Source organism: Dendrobates tinctorius, unplaced genomic scaffold (assembly GCF_039654945.1).
Source record: "Dendrobates tinctorius isolate UK_male_01 unplaced genomic scaffold, ASM3965494v1 ptg000069l, whole genome shotgun sequence".
NCBI classification, from domain to species: domain Eukaryota; kingdom Metazoa; phylum Chordata; class Amphibia; order Anura; family Dendrobatidae; genus Dendrobates; species Dendrobates tinctorius.
In genome coordinates, this window is record NW_027361737.1 from 19,631,430 (window position 1) to 19,649,470 (window position 18,041).

Consider the following 18,041-nt stretch of genomic DNA (forward strand, 5'->3'; position numbering starts at 1 on the left):
TACTGTATATAGCTGGCGTGTGCATACAGTTGTGTGAATCCCACTAAATTTAGACTGAACTCTACCCTCATAACACCCCCACCCCCCCCCCCCCCGTTATCTGTCATGTTGCTGCCACCTAATGGTTGATCCCCGTAATGCATTTCAGACATTGAGTTTGCACATTGTGTCATAAAAGTTGCCTGTAAATATAGCTTCCCCAGATTTTGTTCACATCTGCATTAGTATCTCTATATTTCCAGAAATATTAGTAGAGCAGCAGTGTTGGAGCACGTGTGGGCAGGACACCATCACCACCCAACGGATCTCAATGTAATGGGGTCTGTTGGACTCCGCCATTGTGTGTGGAGTATTACCTGCGCTACTGACATGAGACGCTGCGCTATCTACTCCAGTATACATAATAATCCGTGATGCAGGCTTCAGTGGTGTACCTGTTGTATCAATGATATATAGCTCCTAATATATCACTTCTAGAGGGTTCTCTGGTGCAAAGCGAAGCTTTGCTACTTTGCCCTGGGGACTGGATATGTAAAACATGACAGACTTGGTCATATTTGCCTAATTGGATCCACCTGGATCCAGCGCAGGGAGTTCTGTGATCTGCACAGAAACAGGAAGCGGTGCCTTCACCAGCAACAGCTGTGGCCTCTGATTGGCTGCAGCGGTCAGGTGAGTTGAGTCGCATGTTATTGGATGTTTTTGATGACATGCTGGTCAGGCTTCTGACCTCTGCTGCCAATCACAGGCCGCAGCAGTCCGGCGGCTGATGAAATTGTGACAGCGCCTCCTGTTTCTGTGCAGATCAAGGAGCTGCTGACGGAGTTTGATATATTTTACATATCTAGTCTACTGGGCAAAGACGGTTTTGCCTGGACAACCCCTTATGTGTACATGGCATCTTTTAAATGTACTTAGTTTTTACAGGAGCGCCGTCTTTGATGCCTTTTGTGGCGTCCTTGATACCGTTTAGTTTGTAAATTTCATATTGGAGGCAGTGGAGACCACCAGAAGAAAGGTCTGGTCACTTATTTTAGCCGCTCCACGGCTTTCAGATATGTTAATCTGACAAGTAAGACCCTACAATTTAGGAATAGTTTGAAATAGGGGGTGGAGGCGCTCTTCTTCTTAGTGATCAGACCCGTGGTTTCTAAAATCAGTAGCCAGGATGCCATAGGTCTATTAATACATCAGAGGAATTTGAATGTTAATAGTTCGGCTCTAAGTGAGAATATTGCAAATTGCTCCAAACAACAAGTCCCTGTGATCAGCCCTGTGGGGCGGAAGTATAATTAGATGAGGAGACGGGTAATTCTGGTCCTTCGTCACACCGCCAAATCCTCCAGAAAATGTGCTGGAGACTATTGATGTCCTGTGTCCAAGCAGCTGCATTGTTCTAGTATTGCTACAACTTCCTAAAATATATATAAAAAAAAAGGCTAAAAATGGCTTTTTTTTTTTGGTCTTTCTGCCGTTTTGCCCCAATACAGCATGATCTCTCACCCTGAAGCTGTCGGCTGTGATGGTTCGTCTCTGGAGTTGCGCGTTTCTGTCTGATCAGCTGTTACTCGCTGGATTTTGCATACATTTGCCCTCGGGTAGCAGGCTTATGGCCTCAGGTCTATTATCTTACATCGTTTGCCATGTGTAATCTTCTTTACCACGGCTAATTTTATGTATTTGTTTTTTTTATTTGCAGGTAAATTTCTCTTCTTCCCCAGCAGCGCTCTTCCCTCCCTCGATTTCAAAATGCAGATAAAAGAGGACATAAATCCTGTGCTGCGGTACATCCTCCATTTTTTTATGTGGTTCTATGGAGTGATCACATTTGTGCCTTGGTTCTTACTTTCCGGTGCCAGGGAAAGGCAGAGGAGAGCGACGCGGGTAAAAGCCAAGCCCCTAAATGACTCTGACCCCAGCAGCCCATTCCGCTCGGTGGACAGCTTCAGCAGCCTGGCGTCCTCTCTGTACCCGGGCTGTGACACCCTGGACAAGGTCTTTAGGCACGCCACACAGCTGTTTGGAACCAAGGGTTGTCTGGGGACTAGAGAAGTGCTCAGTGAGGAGGACGAAATCCAGCCCAATGGAAAGGTCTTCAAAAAGGTGAGTCAAGATGGCTGGTTTTGGTATATTACGTATCTACAAATTTTTTTTTTATTTTGATAATACTTATTTTCTTTCAAAAACGGTCAATTCATTCCAAAAGTTCCATTTTAAAGAGGAACTAAACTTTTTTAAATGTAGTCAGGCTCTGTTCACATGTCGGCTTATCTTTTCCTTTTGTCTGTTCCGTTTAGAACAATCACCCTGTGTTTTTTATCCTTTTCTTTTTTTCCAGTTTTCTGGACTTCATGTTTTAGTGTCAGTTTTTCAATCTTTGTAGCATCCATATTTCTTGTATAAAGCTTAAAAATGTCTTAGCTTCTCCTACCCCAATAACTTCTTATCAACATGGTACACCGTATGTCTGCTCCCTCGCTTTAATGCAGGCTCAGGAGCTGTACCCGCATCTTTGCCAGCATAATATTCAGCCATCATCTACCTCTAACAGACGCACGTGAAGCAGAGACAGCGGTTGTTAACCTGTTAAATGTCACCGTCGCTACCTGACAGCAACATTTACAGCCTGCATCTTTATGTCACTCTGTCCTGACCACCAATTGGCGTGATCACGGGGCAACAATAGGTTGAGATGACAATTGGGGGTGACAAATGGCGACAGAAGCGGAAAAAAAATATTTTCAATTTTTTTTTCTACAATTTTAATTAAAGAAAAAAACGTTTTCATGTTTGGTATCTGTGTGATTGTACTGACTCGGAGAATCATAGTGACGGGTTATTTTACTGTATAATGAACACTGTAACTAAAACAATGAAAGCAATTGCAGAGTTCCACTTTATACGCTATTTTGTCACACTTGTAATTTTTTTTCCTGCTTTCCAGTAAATCAGCTGATACAATGGATGGTGGCATTCAGAAGTACAACTCATCTCGCGGGAAGAAAAAAAAAAATCTCGGCAGCAGCAATAAGCTGGTAGCAGAGCTGTGCAGGAGGGCGAACGCCGCCCACGCAGGTGACGTCATTGGTCTCTGCCGGGTATCACGACTTCTTTGCTGCCGGCTTGTCACTATTCAGCTCAGCAGAGAGCAGACCGGACGCTGCGCTCATCACAAAGGGCAGGGGCTGCGGCAGTGACATCAGCCTCTGACCCCCTGCTCTGGTGACCCTTTGTTTCAGTATCCCAGCATGCACTGGGAATACTCAAACAAGTCGCCATCAGACAGGAAGTAGAGAAAAAAAATGCAAAAGTAGTTGAATAATGTAATTGGGGAACGGTAGGGAATTTTTAAAGCAAGAATATTACAAAATAGCTTAGATTATGGAACTAAATAGCCAGGGAGGGATTTACGAAGAAAATGCTTTGCATTCGGACCACCCCTTTAAGCATTAACATATGGGCAGAACACTGCTGACCTCTGTGCTGTCAGTTCCTTTTCACCGGCCATTGCTTGCATTGGTCAGATCCACAACACGGATCACAAGTCTCTTTCTTTTATTTTTTTGCGTGCAATCAGTCTATTGAATAAAGGACATGTAAAAAAAAAAGCGCACTCATTGTAGTGGATCCGTCATCTATCTGCAAAACAGCTAGCACACATAGACCCTGACGTGTGAGAGCCCCCTTACTCTAAATGATTAATGGGGTCTTTGGCACAATATGCTGCCCACCTTTACCCATGCCGTAGCGGCTGGTGCTGGAAGGGTGCTGATGACCTGCTGTACCACCATCTGAAGCTGAGGGAGACGTTGCTGTATGGCGGGGGCCACACGAATATATAATCCTTCAGGGCTGCATCTAGAAAACGCGGGACGATTTTTTTCCTCACTTATCATCCGCGATCGATCTGTTTTACGGCAGCAGCTATTAATGATGTACAGGGCCATTTAGCGTGTCCTATCTTACAGAATGCAATGTATCCGTAATAATCGCATGCTGTACCGTCTCCGTATGGGATCTGATTTTTTTTTTTTTTCTTCCTCACACCCATGGACTTGAATTGTTGAGTCTCCTCTGATTTACAGAGAAAACTAGTTCATGCTCCGATTTTTTTTTTTTTTTTTTTTTTTTTTTTTACACTCAGACTTGCTCAGTGACAAAAATGTCTCCTCTGCACGACCCTATTGAATAACATTGGCCGGAGAGCGATCTGTTTTTTTAACTGATGGCACTGGGACAGAAAATAAGGTTGTGTGCACGAGCCCTATGTCTTTGTGCACACGTTTTACGTATTTGCTGGAGACATTTCTGTATAAAAAACACGTGTTTTTGCCATTCATTAGAGTGGGTGAACGATGCTGCAGTAATGCTGGAACACTGCAGGTAGGAAACTGCTTTCAAAATTAAATGAAAAAATAGCCGCATGTGCAGGAGATTTCAGAACTCTCATTGGTTTTGCTGGAACAGTAAAATGCTGCATTTTTTTTTTTTACAGAAAAGTGACGTTTGCACATACGGTACTTTAGGGGCATGTTCCCACAATCTCTTTAAAATTTTCCTTAGCAAGCCACATAAGGAGAATGCCGGTGGTCTTTTTCCTTCCCCCCGAACCTGTTTTCATCTTCATGACCGGGCAAAATTTTACAATTCTGACCAGTGTCACTTTATGTGGTAATAACTCTGGAGCACTTCAACGGATCTCACTGATTCTGAGGTTTGTTTTTTTTTTTTTTCATGATATGTATGAGAATATGGGTGGTGTCACAGAATTTTATACCATTGGGCAATGAAGAAAAAACATAATTATATTTTTTACCACAAAAATTTTGTTTTAGCCCCAGATTTTACATTTTCACATGGCGAAACAATCACTGACCTCAGGGAGACCAGTCAAAGAAAACACTGCGGCAGCCGGCAAAGGCGCTCAATCAGTGAAATCCTAGGTTCAATGCTCCCTGGGAAATACGAATATGCAAATAAAGTCCGTGGAGCTCGTAAAGAGCTGGATATTGACTTAAAGGGCCACTTATTATGGTGGTAATGGTGGTTTCCCTTGGCTGGGTCCTTCCCTGGAGGAAGATCTGGCTAGTCCCGTGTTTGAGACTCTTAAATGAGGCTCCACGGACTTTATTTGCATATTCACATTTTCACATGGGTAAAAATGGCACCAAAATTTGGCCCACAATTTCTGCTGTAGCGCAGATTTTCCTAGAATTGTATAAGGAGTCCGCAAACTATGTCCTGAAATGCTAGAAGAGCAGAATCCCCCCCTCAAGTGACCACATTTTGGAAATTTTGAGAATTTATCTACAGGTGTACAGTAGTGAGTATTTTGACTCCATGGCTGTTTTTCTGAAACAAGGAGCAGTGGATGTTGCAGAGTGAAAATTGCAATCTGCTATTGTAGTGCCCAGTACGTTGTGGTGCCCAGCTCATGCTTCTGGAGACAAGCACCTGTAAACATCGCTACAGAAGTTCCAAATGTGGATGCTAAATGTGGATTAGGCACACTGGCCTGAAAAGGGAGGGAGGCATTTGGATAAGGGAGCGCAGAATATGCTGAATTCCTTTTGGGGGGGGGGGTGATGAGCCATGTCACTTTTCCAGAGCCATGATTCAACCAGTAACATGGAAGTCTCCTTTATTACCGATAACAGATGTCGGACCAGAGCGGGTATTTGCTTTTTCGTGGATTGATTTGAAACTTTTGTTGGGAAGATTTTACACAACATTTTGGATCACATCTATCCTGCGCTCTATGCTGAGCACTCACTTTGGGGTTTTCATTTAAATCTCCGAATAACATGTTTCAGATGAAACCCCCACGAGATCCATTCACTATAATGAAGCAGCAGAGTTACTCTGGACTCAGTCTGGCCTCTGGTCAGCGGTGTCCTTTTCAGAGGTTCTGTGGCAGACCGCGCTTTTATGCAATCCTAAAAAGTCTGACACCGCTGGATCACAGGTGTCCACAGTGCCTCCATCTGCCTCATTATAGAGAATCTTCAGCAGGGGTTCTGTCTGAATTGCGTATTTCAGAGATTTACATGGAAACCCTGGTGTAAGCGCTCCGCGCAGAGCCCAGGATAAATGTGCGCTGAGGCTTACTGTGATCTTTGGGAGGCAAAATGAAAAAATCAACAGCAGGTGAAGAATTGGTTTTATTTTTTTTTTTTTTTTACGCCGTTCCTCGTGCAGTATAAGTGATTAGACGACTTTATGCTTTAGGTCGGTGCGATTATAGCAATACCAGATTTAGATTGGGTTTTTATGTTTCACAGCTGCCTGTCACACACTAAAAGACGCTTTTTATTGCAAAAAATAGGCTTTGCATCACCATATTTTAAGAGCTATAATTTTTCCATATTTCGGCCCACAGAGTCATGTTATGGCTTCTTTTTTGTGGACGAGTTAACGTTTTTATTGGAACCATTTTCAGGCAATTAGTGTGTGGATGAAGGACCACCACATCTGTGGAAACTGTTTGGGTAAGAATACAAGGACAGAACAATGGAAAGGACACCATTGTAGGCATTTACTACAGGCCACCTGTGCAAGCTGAAGATATGGATGAACTCTTTATGCATCAAATGGCCAAGTTCTCCCAAAAATATGACATAGTTGTCATGGGAGATTTCAACTATCCAGACATTTGTTGGGAATCTCTCTCAGGCAAAACTAACAGGTCAAGGAAATTCTTATCCTCTCTTGCTGACAACTTTATCTTCCAAAAGGTAGGGGAGAAAACAAGGGGAACTGCTACCTTGGATCTAATCCTTATAAACAGGGAGGAAATGGTTGAGGAGGTAAAAGTGGCTGGGACCCTAGGAGGTAGCGACCATGCTATTTTAGAATTTTGGATAACTAGAGGAGGAAGACCTGTGAAGACTCAGACGTCAAGGTTAGATTTCAGAAAGGCAGATTTTAAGGGATTCAGAAAGAGAATTGGAGGGATCCAATGGCTGGATATCCTTAAAGACAAAAATGTCCAGGAAGGATGGGAAATCTTGAAAAATGAAATTCTCAAAGCACAATTGTTAACAATTCCGAAAAGAGGGAAGAATAGGAAGCATTTAAGGAAGCCAGGATGGATGAACACAGAACTTAAGCACATGCTAAAAAGGAAGAAAGAAATGTTTATAAAATGGAAAGAGGGAGGCATATCTAAAGAAGAATATAATGCTGTCTGCAGAACCTGCAGGGCACAAATCAGATTTTCTAAAGCTGACAATGAATTGAGGCTTGCAAGAGATGTCAAAAGCAATAATAAAGGATTTTGGGGATATGTCAAAAGTAAAAGAAAAGTCAAAGATGCTATAGGATTTTTACAGGATGAAAATGATGAAATGGTAAGACAGGATGTTGAGAAGGCCGAACTTTTAAATTCCTATTTTGCATCTGTTTTCTCTCAGAAAGGAAATGTGACATCAACTGTTCTTCACTGTCCTATTAAGGGAATAGAAGAATCCAGGATATCTATAAACAGAAAGATAGTGAGGAAACACTTAGCTAACCTAAATGAATTCAAGTCTCCAGGTCCAGATGAATTACACCCCAGAGTACTGAAGGAGATAGCAGAAGAAATTTTTGAACCCCTCTCCATAATATTTGAAAATTCTTGGAGAACAGGAGAAGTCCCGGAAGACTGGAGAAGAGCAAATGTTGTTCCTATCTTCAAAAAGGGGAAGAAGGTGGACCCAAGCAACTATAGGCCGGTGAGTCTGACTTCTATACCAGGAAAGATCTTTGAACAAATTATTAAACAACATGTATGTCAGTACCTGGATAAGAATGAAGTGATTAAACAGAGTCAGCATGGGTTTGTAACTAATAAGTCATGTCAGACTAACTTAATTTCCTTCTATGACGGAATCACTGATTGGGTGGATCAAGGAAATGCTGTAGATATAGTATATCTTGACTTCAGCAAAGCATTTGACAAAGTATCTCATACAATCCTTATTGAAAAAATGACTAAGTATGGAATGGACAAGGCAACTGTTAGGTGGATTCATAACTGGCTTAGTGATCGGACCAAAAGAGTGGTCGTAAATGGCAGCACATCCAGTTGGAAGAATGTCTCAAGTGGGGTACCACAGGGCTCTGTCCTGGGCCCTTTATTGTTCAACATCTTTATCAACGATTTAGATGAAGGAATTGAGGGTAAACTGATTAAATTTGCTGATGACACAAAGCTAGGAGGGATAGCTAATACTAGAGAAGAGAGAGAGAGGATTCAAAAAGATATAAATAAACTGGAGAAGTGGGCAGCAACTAACAGAATGGTTTTTAACGGAAAAATGCAAAGTACTACATCTGGGCAATAAAAATGAAAAAAGCATATACAGAATGGGAGGAATAGGCCTAAGCAACAGCACATGTGAAAAAGACTTGGGTATACTAATAGATCACAAACTGAATATGAGTCAACAGTGTGATGCAGCAGCAAAAAAAGCAAATGCAATTCTAGGATGTATTAACAGAAGCATACAGTCTAGATCACGTGAAGTCATTATTTCCCTCTACTCTTTGGTCAGACCTCATCTGGAATATTGTGTCCAGTTTTGGGCACCACATTTTAAAAAAGACATCAACAAACTGGAGCAAGTTCAGAAAAGAGCAACCAGAATGGTGACCGGTCTGCAAACCCTGTCTTATGAGGAAAGGTTGCAGGATTTGGGATTGTTTAGTTTGCAAAAGAGAAGACTGAGAGGAGACTTAATAGCTGTCTACAAATATCTCAAGGGCTGTCACATTGTAGAAGGATCATCTTTATTCTCATTTGCACAAGGAAAGACTAGAAGCAATGGGATGAAACTGAATGGGAGGAGACACAGATTAGATATTAGAAAAAACTTTTTGACAGTTAGAGTGATCAATGAGTGGAACAAGCTGCCACGAGAAGTGGTGAGTTCTCCTTCAATGGATGTCTTCAAACAGAGGCTGGACAGACATCTGACTGGGATGATTTAGCGAATCCTGCTTTGAGCAGGGGGTTGGACCAGATGGCCCAGGAGGTCCCTTCCAACTCTACGATTCTATGATTCTATGATTCTATCCCTGTCATGGCCAGCCCAATCTCCAGACCTGAACCCCATTGAAAACCTCTGGAATGTAATCAAGAGGGAGATGGATAGTCACAAGCCATCAAACAAAGAACTGCTTAAACTTTTGTACCAGGAGTGTCATAAGGACACCAAAAGTGAAAGACTGGTGGAAAGCATGCCAAGACGCATGAAAGCTGTGATTAAAAATCATGGTTATACCACAAAATATTGATTTCTGAACTCTTCCTGAGTTAAAACATTAGTATTGTTATTTCTACATGATTATAAACTTGTTTTCTTAGCATTATTTGAGGTCTGCAAGCACTGCATTTTTTTGTTATTTCGACCATTTCTCATTTTCTGAAAATAAATACAAAATTTAGTGTCTGGAAATTCAAAGACATGTTTTCAGTAGTTTATATAATAAAAGAGCAATTTACATTTTACTCAAAAATATACCTATAAAGAGAAAAAAATCAGACAAACTGAAAATTTTGCAGTGGTCTCTTAATTTTTGCCAGAGCTGTATATTTTATTATTTTGTCCTTTATGGGACTTTTACTTTCAGCAGTCTGATTGCTGCTATAATGCATTGCAACTGTCAGTTCTGCTCTCACATAAGCCTCTTAGACCATGCTCTGCTAGAGCCTGGTGACCCGGATGTCGGCATGACATGAAAATGAAAAAATGTCTTTTAGTGTGTGACAGCAGCCAAACATAAAAACCAGGTATAAATCTGTAATCTCACCAACCCAAAGAATAAAGTCATCTAATCACTTATACCGCACGATGAACGGCGTAAAAAATAAATAAAACCTATTCTTCACGTGCTGTTGACTTTTTCACTCTGCCTCCCAAAGATCGCAGTAAGGCTTGGCGCACATTTATTCTGCGCTGAGCGCTTACACCGGGGTTTCCGCGTAAATCTCTGAAATACATTATTCAGACGGTACACCTGACGGAAAATCGAGGCAGATGGGGGCACTGTGGTCCCGTCTGACCTGTGATCCAGCGGTTCCCTCTTTTTAGGAGTGCTTAATAGTGCCGTTGAGCACAGTTTTCTGCAACTCTGGAAAAAAGACACTGCTAAACAGAGGCCAGAAGGAGTCCAGAGTAACTCTGCTGCCTCATTATAGTGAATGGATCTCTCGCTGGTTTCATCTGAATTACTTGCATTTTTAGATGGAAACCCCAAAGTAAGTGCACAGCGTAGAGTTCCAGATAAATGTGATCCCAAATGTTATGTAAAATCTTCCCAATAAAAGCAAAATGGCTCCTTGCCCCCCAAAAGAATTTCAGAAAATTCTTTGCTCCCAAATCTAAATGCCATCTCCCTTCTGAGCCCCACAGTGTACCTAAACCACATTTAGCGTCCCCATGTTTGGCATTTCTGTAGCGATGAGAGGCCGCCTAATTTACAGGTGCATGAGCTGGGCACAATGTATGGTCACTACAATGACAGTTTGCAATTTTCACTCTGCAACATCCACTGCTGCTAGTTCCTGGAAAACAACCATGAAGTCAAAATCATCACGACACCTGTAGAAAAATTCCCAAAGTGGTATAATTTTCAAAATATGGTCACTTGAAGGGGGATTCTGCTCTTCTACTACTGATCGACTCTGTGTATGGAGTCTGCTAACTATTACAGAAATTCTGCATTCCAGGATGCCTCCTGTACAACAGTCATGCTTAGCCATACGGCGAGACTTGGGAGGGCCAATTTGCCAATAGCGCTTCATCCCTTCAAAGTCTCGTTGTGTGGCTAAGCAGTACTGTGCAGCCACATATGGGGTATTGCCACATTCAGCAGAAATTTTGGAATACATTTTGGTGCAATTTTTACCCATTTCCCTGTGTGAAAATGTGAAATCTGGGGCCAAAACAAAATTTTGGTGGTTAAAAAGGTACAGTATATATTCGAGTATAGGCCGAGGCCCCCTAATTTTGCCATGGAAAACTGGGTAAGCTTATTGACTCGAGTATAACCCGGGTGTGCATTGTCCCCTCATCCCTGTCCTGCGCTGTGTGGCTCTACCCCCTACCAGTATGCATAGCTCGGCTCCCCTGTCCCATCCTTCTATGTATGGCTCAGCTCCTTGTCCTCCTCCGTCCTCCTCAGTGCTCCCTCATCCTCCTCCATCCTCTTCAGTGCTCCCCCGTCGTCCTCCGTGCTCCCCCCGTCGTCCTCCGTGCTCTCCCCGTCGTCCTCCGTGCTCCCCCCGTCGTCCTCCGTGCTTCCCCCCGTCGTCCTCCGTGCTTCCCCCCCGTCGTCCTCCGTGCTTCCCCCCCCGTCGTCCTCCGTGCTTCCCCCCCCGTCGTCCTCCGTGCTTCCCCCCCGTCGTCCTCCGTGCTTCCCCCCCGTCGTCCTCCGTGCTTCCCCCCGTCGTCCTCCGTGCTTCCCCCCGTCGTCCTCCGTGCTTCCCCCCCGTCGTCCTCCGTGCTTCCCCCCGTCGTCCTCCGTGCTTCCCCCCGTCGTCCTCCGTGCTTCCCCCCGTCGTCCTCCGTGCTTCCCCCCGTCGTCCTCCGTGCTTCCCCCCGTCGTCCTCCGTGCTTCCCCCCGTCGTCCTCCGTGCTTCCTCCCGTCCTCCTCCGTGCTTCCCCCCGTCCTCCTCCGTCCTTCCCCCGGCCTCCCTGCTCCCCCCGTCCTGCTCCGTGCTTCCCCGTCCTGCTCCGTGCTTCCCATGTCCTCTCCTGTCATTCTCACCCCTGTCGCTGCACGTCCCTGCGTCTCAGTTGTCCCGGCTTCCTGCAGCTCTCCTGTGCTGAGCGGTCATGTGGTACCACTCATTAAGGTCATGAATATGGATGTCATGCCTATGGGAGTGGAGTCGCGTCCATATTCATTAGCTTAATGAGCAGTACCATGTGACCGCTCCACACAGGAAGAAGGTGCCGGCCCTGGGACAACTGAGGTTGCAGAGACGTTCAGAGATGGCACAGGAGGGTGAGCATGATGTCCCAGCCACCGGCTCCTGCCACCGCTCCCCTCCCCCATTGGTTTCTGCTCAATGACTTGTGTATAAGCAGAGGGGGCATTTTCAGCTCCAAAAAATGTGCTGAAAAACTCGGCTTATACATGAGTATATACGGTAATTATGTTTTTCTTCACCGCCCAATGGTATAAAATTCTGTGACTCACCTGTGGTGTCAATATGATCCCTGCACCCCTAGCTGAATTCAATGAGAGCTGCAGTTTGTAAAATGGGGTCTCTTATGGAGGGATTCTGATGTTCTGGCACCTCAGGGGCTTTTTCCAATGTGACATGGCACCCTCAAACCAGACCAGCAAAATGTGAAGTCCAATATGGCGCTTCTTCCTTTCTGAACTTTACATTGTGCCTCAAAATTAGTTTTCGACCAAAATATCTGTGTACTCCGGAGTAATTGCACAACAAATTTTGGGGTCCTTTTTCTTCTGCTATCCTTGTGAAAATAAAAAATTGGCGCTAAAATAACATTTTTGTGGGAAAAACTACATACAATAACAAATTATATTGTGGGAAAAATGAGATTTTATTATTTTTTTGATTTTCACTTCTCTGCGTTATAAACTTCTGTGAAGCAGCTAGTGGTTCACGATGATCACCACACATCTAGATAAGTTCCTTGTGGGGTGTAGATTCCAAAATGATGTCTCTTGTGGGGCTTTTCCACTGTTTAGGCACATCAGGGGCTCTTGAAACGGGACATGACACCGGCAGACCATTGCATCAAAGTCCCGTGTTCCAAAATGTCACTCCTTTTCTGAGCCCTGCCGTGAGCCTAAACAGTATTTTACCCCCACACATGGGGTATCGGCGTACTCAGGAGAAATTGCACAACAAATTGTATGGAGCAATTTCTCCTGTTACCCTTGTGAAATTGCAAAATTTGGGGCTAAAATCACTTTTTTTAGTTTCATGGCTCAACATTCTAAACGTCTGTGAAGCACTTGGGGTTCAAAGTGTTCACCGCACATCTATATAAGTTGACTGAGGGGTCTAGTTTCTGATGTTGTCAATTTTGGGGGGTTCCAATGTTTAGGCACATCAGAGGCTCTCCAAACATGACATGGTGTCCTCTAATAATTCCAGCAAATTTTGCCTTCAGAAAGTCAAATGGGTTTCAGCGTACTCAGGAAAAAATGGACCCCAAAATTTGTTGTAGAATTTTTCCTGTTACCCTTGCAAAAATTACAAATGTTGGGTCTAAAGTTAAATTTTTGTGACAAAAAAAGTTAAATGTTCATTTTTTTTCATTCCAAAAATTCCTGTGAAGCACCTGAAGGGTTAATAAACTTCTTGAATGTGGTTTTGAGCACCTTGAGGGGTACAGTTTTTAGAATGGTGTCACTTTTGGGTATTTTCTGCCATATAGGCCCCTCAAAGTGACTTCAAATGTGAGGAGGTCCCTAAAAAAAAAAAATGGGTTTTGTAAATTTTGTTGGAAAAATGAGAAACCGCTGGTCAACTTTTGACCCTTATAACGTCATAAAACATTTTCTCTACAAAAATGATGCAAATGTAAAGTATACATGTGAGAAATGTTATTTCTTAACTATTTTATGTGACTTTTGAAAATTGCTAAATTTCCGATGTGTGACAGCTCACCAGCGATCACATAGCGACTTACTAGCGATCCTGACACCTTGATATCGGTGTCGGGATCGCTGGTAAGTCGCTTAGTGTGACGGGGCCTTAAATGCTAAAACTGACCCACCATTATGATTCTCCAGGTCATTACGAGTTCATAGACACCAAACATGTCTAGGTTCTTTTTTATCTAAGTGGTGAAAAAAAATTCCAAAGTTTGCTTAAAAAAAAAATAAATAAATTTTTTTTTTTCCATTTTCCAATACCCGTAGCGTCTCCATTTTTCGTGATCTGGGGTTGGATGAGGGCTTATTTTTTGCATGCCGAGCTGATGTTTTTGTCGATACCATTTATTTACAGATATGATCTTTTGATTGCCTGTTATTGCATTTTAATGCAATGTCACAGCTACCAAAAAAACGTAATTCTGGTGTTTTGATTTTTTTTTCCCCGCTACACCAATTAGCGATCAGGTTAATGCTTTTTTTTATTTATAGATCGGGCGATTCTGAATGTGGCGATACCAAATATGTGTGTGTTTTGATTTTTTTTTTTTTTTTTTATTTTGAAAGAGGCGAAAGGGGATGATTTAAACTTTTATATTTTTTAAAACATTTTTTTTTTTTAATTTTGGCATGCTTCAATAGCCTCCATGGGAGGTTAGAAGCTGCCATAGCGCGATCGGCTCTGCTACATATAGGCAATGAGCAGATCACCTGTATGTAGCAGAATTACTGCATTGCTATGAGCGCCATCCACCGGGTGGCGCTCATAGCAATCTGGCATCAATAACCATAGAGGTGTCCAGGAGGCCTCTGATTGTTATGCCAACGTATCCCTAACCCCCCAATCACGTGATGGGGGTCACTGATGTGCGTAGTTCTGGCCCGGCGGCCGGAAGCTCTAGTTAAATGCCGCGGTCAGCATTTGACAGGGGCATTTAACTAGTTAATAGGCGCGGGCGGATCGCGATTCCACCTGCGCCTATTGCGGGCACATGTCAGCTGTTCAAAACAGCTGACATGTCCCGGCTTTGATGCGGGCTCGCCGCTGGAGCCCTCATCAAAGCGGGGGATCTGACCTTGGACGTACTATCCCGTCCAAGGCCAGAAAGGGGTTAAAACCTTTTATGCATTTCTATAGGCCTCGTTGAGAGTTTGCAGGGCAAAAACGCACAGAGAATTGACATGCTGCAGATTATTTTCAGAAATCTCTTGCACACACCTTGTTTTTTGTCCTCCGTATTTTGTGCAATGCCTTCATTTTTGCCTACTGCAGCTTGTCCCTTTTTCTTTCAGCGTTTTTTCAGCATTTTTTCAGTTTGTTTAACCTATTGAAAGCAATGGGTGCTGCAAAAAACACTGAAAAAAATGCTGCAAAAACGCAGGTATTCGTTTTTTCTGCGTTTTTTGTGCCAAAACCTGATGAAGTAGAAGCAGATTTTTTTATGCACTAAACTTTATCAGCATGCAGAAGAGTCCAATGTCCCATGACAAAAACACAGCAAAAACTAAGCAAAACCTGCTTTTTTAGGCGAGTTTCTTACTGTCAAGAGAACAGTTTTTACCTTAAAAAAAAAAAACGCATCAAAAACAAGGTGTGAACATAGCCTAAGGGATTTCCACTATGTTGAACCCTTTTACATCCCTAGCTTTTCTTTGAAAGGATCCCTGTGAGGAACAGTTCCACCTCAACCTCCGATATTGTCCTCTAGAGATATCTGTCTGCAGGGAAGTCGGATGGTGGCTGCTCCAACACAACAGGCTCTATAGGGATGCATTCCGCGTTTTCAGGAGGAGGGTCCTTGTATCACCAGATGAGAAGGGTGGTCTGTAATCTAATGGGGATAATGAAGGACGCGGCTGGAAGTAAGACCACTCCGGGGTGAGCGCCTCATGTGGTCCACTAACACATGGCTTCATTACTCATCGTATTCCATGTGCTTCCCCGAGATAATGGATATAAATAGTGGTGGTCTAGCTAAAATACCTTCCCTGTGCCCATATTGTGGGCTATTGCCAAAGACGGGACAGAAGTCGCTTAATGAATCCTGTTAAGTCACGGGGGAAACTCGTCAAGATGATATGGGACCTCTTCTTTCCCCTTGAACCATGAAAGGGGATTTCAACACTGAGCCAAGTTTAGCTATCGCGTAACTAATTTTCATATATATGTTATTGTATATTAGTGCTATACTTAGGGGTGCCACATCGATACTTTTGGGTGCCAACTCTTGCAGGCAGGAGGCTGAGATGAGGGCTTTTACAGGGCCTGTATAGAAATAGTTTTTTTTCTCTCTCTCTGCAACCACATTCACCTGTGTGTCCTTATATACTAATTCTATACTAAAGAATTGGATCACATTTATCCTTAAGATTTTTTGGTCACAGCCATTACTTTATGTGATCATATATCACTTTAGTTATTACGGGGCTTTTAGTTTATTTGGTTTTAATGATAAAAACCATAAAGAGTTCTATTTTAATTTTGGGCACTTTTTCTGGCATCCTGTTTGAGTTTCGTTACCTATAGTATTTTGTTGTCTATTAGTCCAAAATACTAATAATACCACATAAAAGAGATACATACCTTCACACCATGACCAGACCATACATTACCACCACATAGTGACCAAATAATACTACATTCAGGGGACAAATATCTCCACACCATGACCAGACCACATATTACCACCACATAATGACCAAACAATAGCTCATACAGGGGACACATACCACCACAAAATGACCATACCACACATTACCACCACATATTGACCGAATAATACCTAATACAGGGGACAAACACCCACACAGTGTGACCAGACCACGTATTGCCACCACATAGTGACCAAATAATACCTCATACAAGGAACAAAAACCACCACACACTGACCAGACCACACATTGCCACCACATAGTGTCCAAATAATACCACCATACTGATCATTATTGCAAAAACCACAATACTCCCACAAATATTCTCACCAGTGACATTATACACAGTAACTATGCAGATAGTGTAAGTGTGCAGGTAATGCGAATGACCACAAATTAAGTTTTTCAGCTTCTCTTTTTTCCTTCGTCCAGCTCAGGTCGCTATTAATTATGTGTGCAAGTGCTCATTACTCAAGTCTGTCTAGCGTGCTGAGGTATGCGCCGAGTATTACGGGTGCTCGAGTGACATGTTCGAGTCCCCATGCCACATTCTCCACTTTCCCCCTCTTCTGCACTGCGCTAAATGAAGAAGTGCCAAAGTGCCACCCTTTTGCCCCGCACAGTAACTGTATCCTAAAAAATAATATATTGCAGCATTAATGTGACCCCCTCACAGTATGTGCCCTCCTGTGGCCCATATGGTATTAATATGGGTCGCCCTCCCAGGGCCGTGGGGTACTCGGTCCCGGTCCGGTGTCGGTGGGATGTGTCACAGCGGCGGTGACCCGGACCGTGGCCCTGGGCGCCCAAGTAATAGGAAGATGTGAATGGTGGAATGTAGTTAGATGAATAGTTCGTGACGCCACCTGTGGTGTTCGGCAAGGGAGGTGTTAAGCCGACGCTGCATGCAGATCCTCCGGGACAGATGGTGTGGTGCAGCAATGATGGTATAGCCCTCCACAGGCAGGGCTGTTGTCCCAGGACAGTGTAGATGTGGAGACACTTAGGTGATGTAGTGTACGGCGCAGGGGATGTAGCAGTGCCAAGCGGACGGACGCAGGAAGGAATGGAGGACACCAGGGCATGTAGTTCCAAATCTTTACTCAGTCTGTAGTGCCCGCTTCTGTGCCGTGTCCTTCGGGTCAGGGACTCAGTCAACCACCAGGGAAGATGGAATGCTCCCTTCCACACCCCGCCAACTTATGTGCCTTTCCTCAACGTCTCCTCTATAGCGCCTTTAAGTGTGAAGATCTCCAGTACCTTGTTACACTGGAGTTCCTCCTGACAGATGTACCCAAGAACTCTACTTGCACGGCAGACAGCTGTAGCCTGCTTCGGGGACTCTCTATTCCTAAGTCCCGGCTCTCTATCCGTGTTGCTGTTGTGCCTCAAGTCTTAGATGGGAGTAGTGCATTTACAGCCCACTACTCCACCGGTGTCTGCTGCAGAACCATTAGTGTTCATACAACCTCTGGGACCGGGCCCCGGCCTTGCGCTTAGAACTTCTAGGCAGGGTTCTTCCTCTAACCCACATCCTCTAACCCACATCCTCTGTGTTCCCTTTTACTCCTACGTTCCGTACTTGGCTTTCCCTCCTATGGAAGCTCAGGCTTCAGTTCAATGCCTTTCTCCTTCTTTCCTTTCCCGTGCCAGCTGGCTCAGGTCACTGAGGCAGCTGCAGCACTCCTTCCTCCATCCCTCTTCCAGGGATCCCCACTCCTCTCCGAGTGGCTTCCTCTCTCAGCCTCACTGACTGACCTGTA

General features: G+C 43.8%; 1 protein-coding gene across 3 annotated transcripts in view; it reads left to right on the plus strand.

The window, feature by feature from the left end:
* ACSL3 (acyl-CoA synthetase long chain family member 3) overlaps window positions 1-18,041 on the plus strand; it is a 140,851-nt gene that overhangs the window by 31,750 nt on the left and 91,060 nt on the right. For all 3 annotated transcript variants that reach the window (XM_073581136.1, XM_073581138.1, XM_073581137.1), the window contains exon 2: window positions 1,700-2,103. In XM_073581136.1, the coding sequence (XP_073437237.1) occupies window positions 1,700-2,103 (404 nt within the window). The remainder of the gene's footprint in view (window positions 1-1,699; window positions 2,104-18,041) is intronic.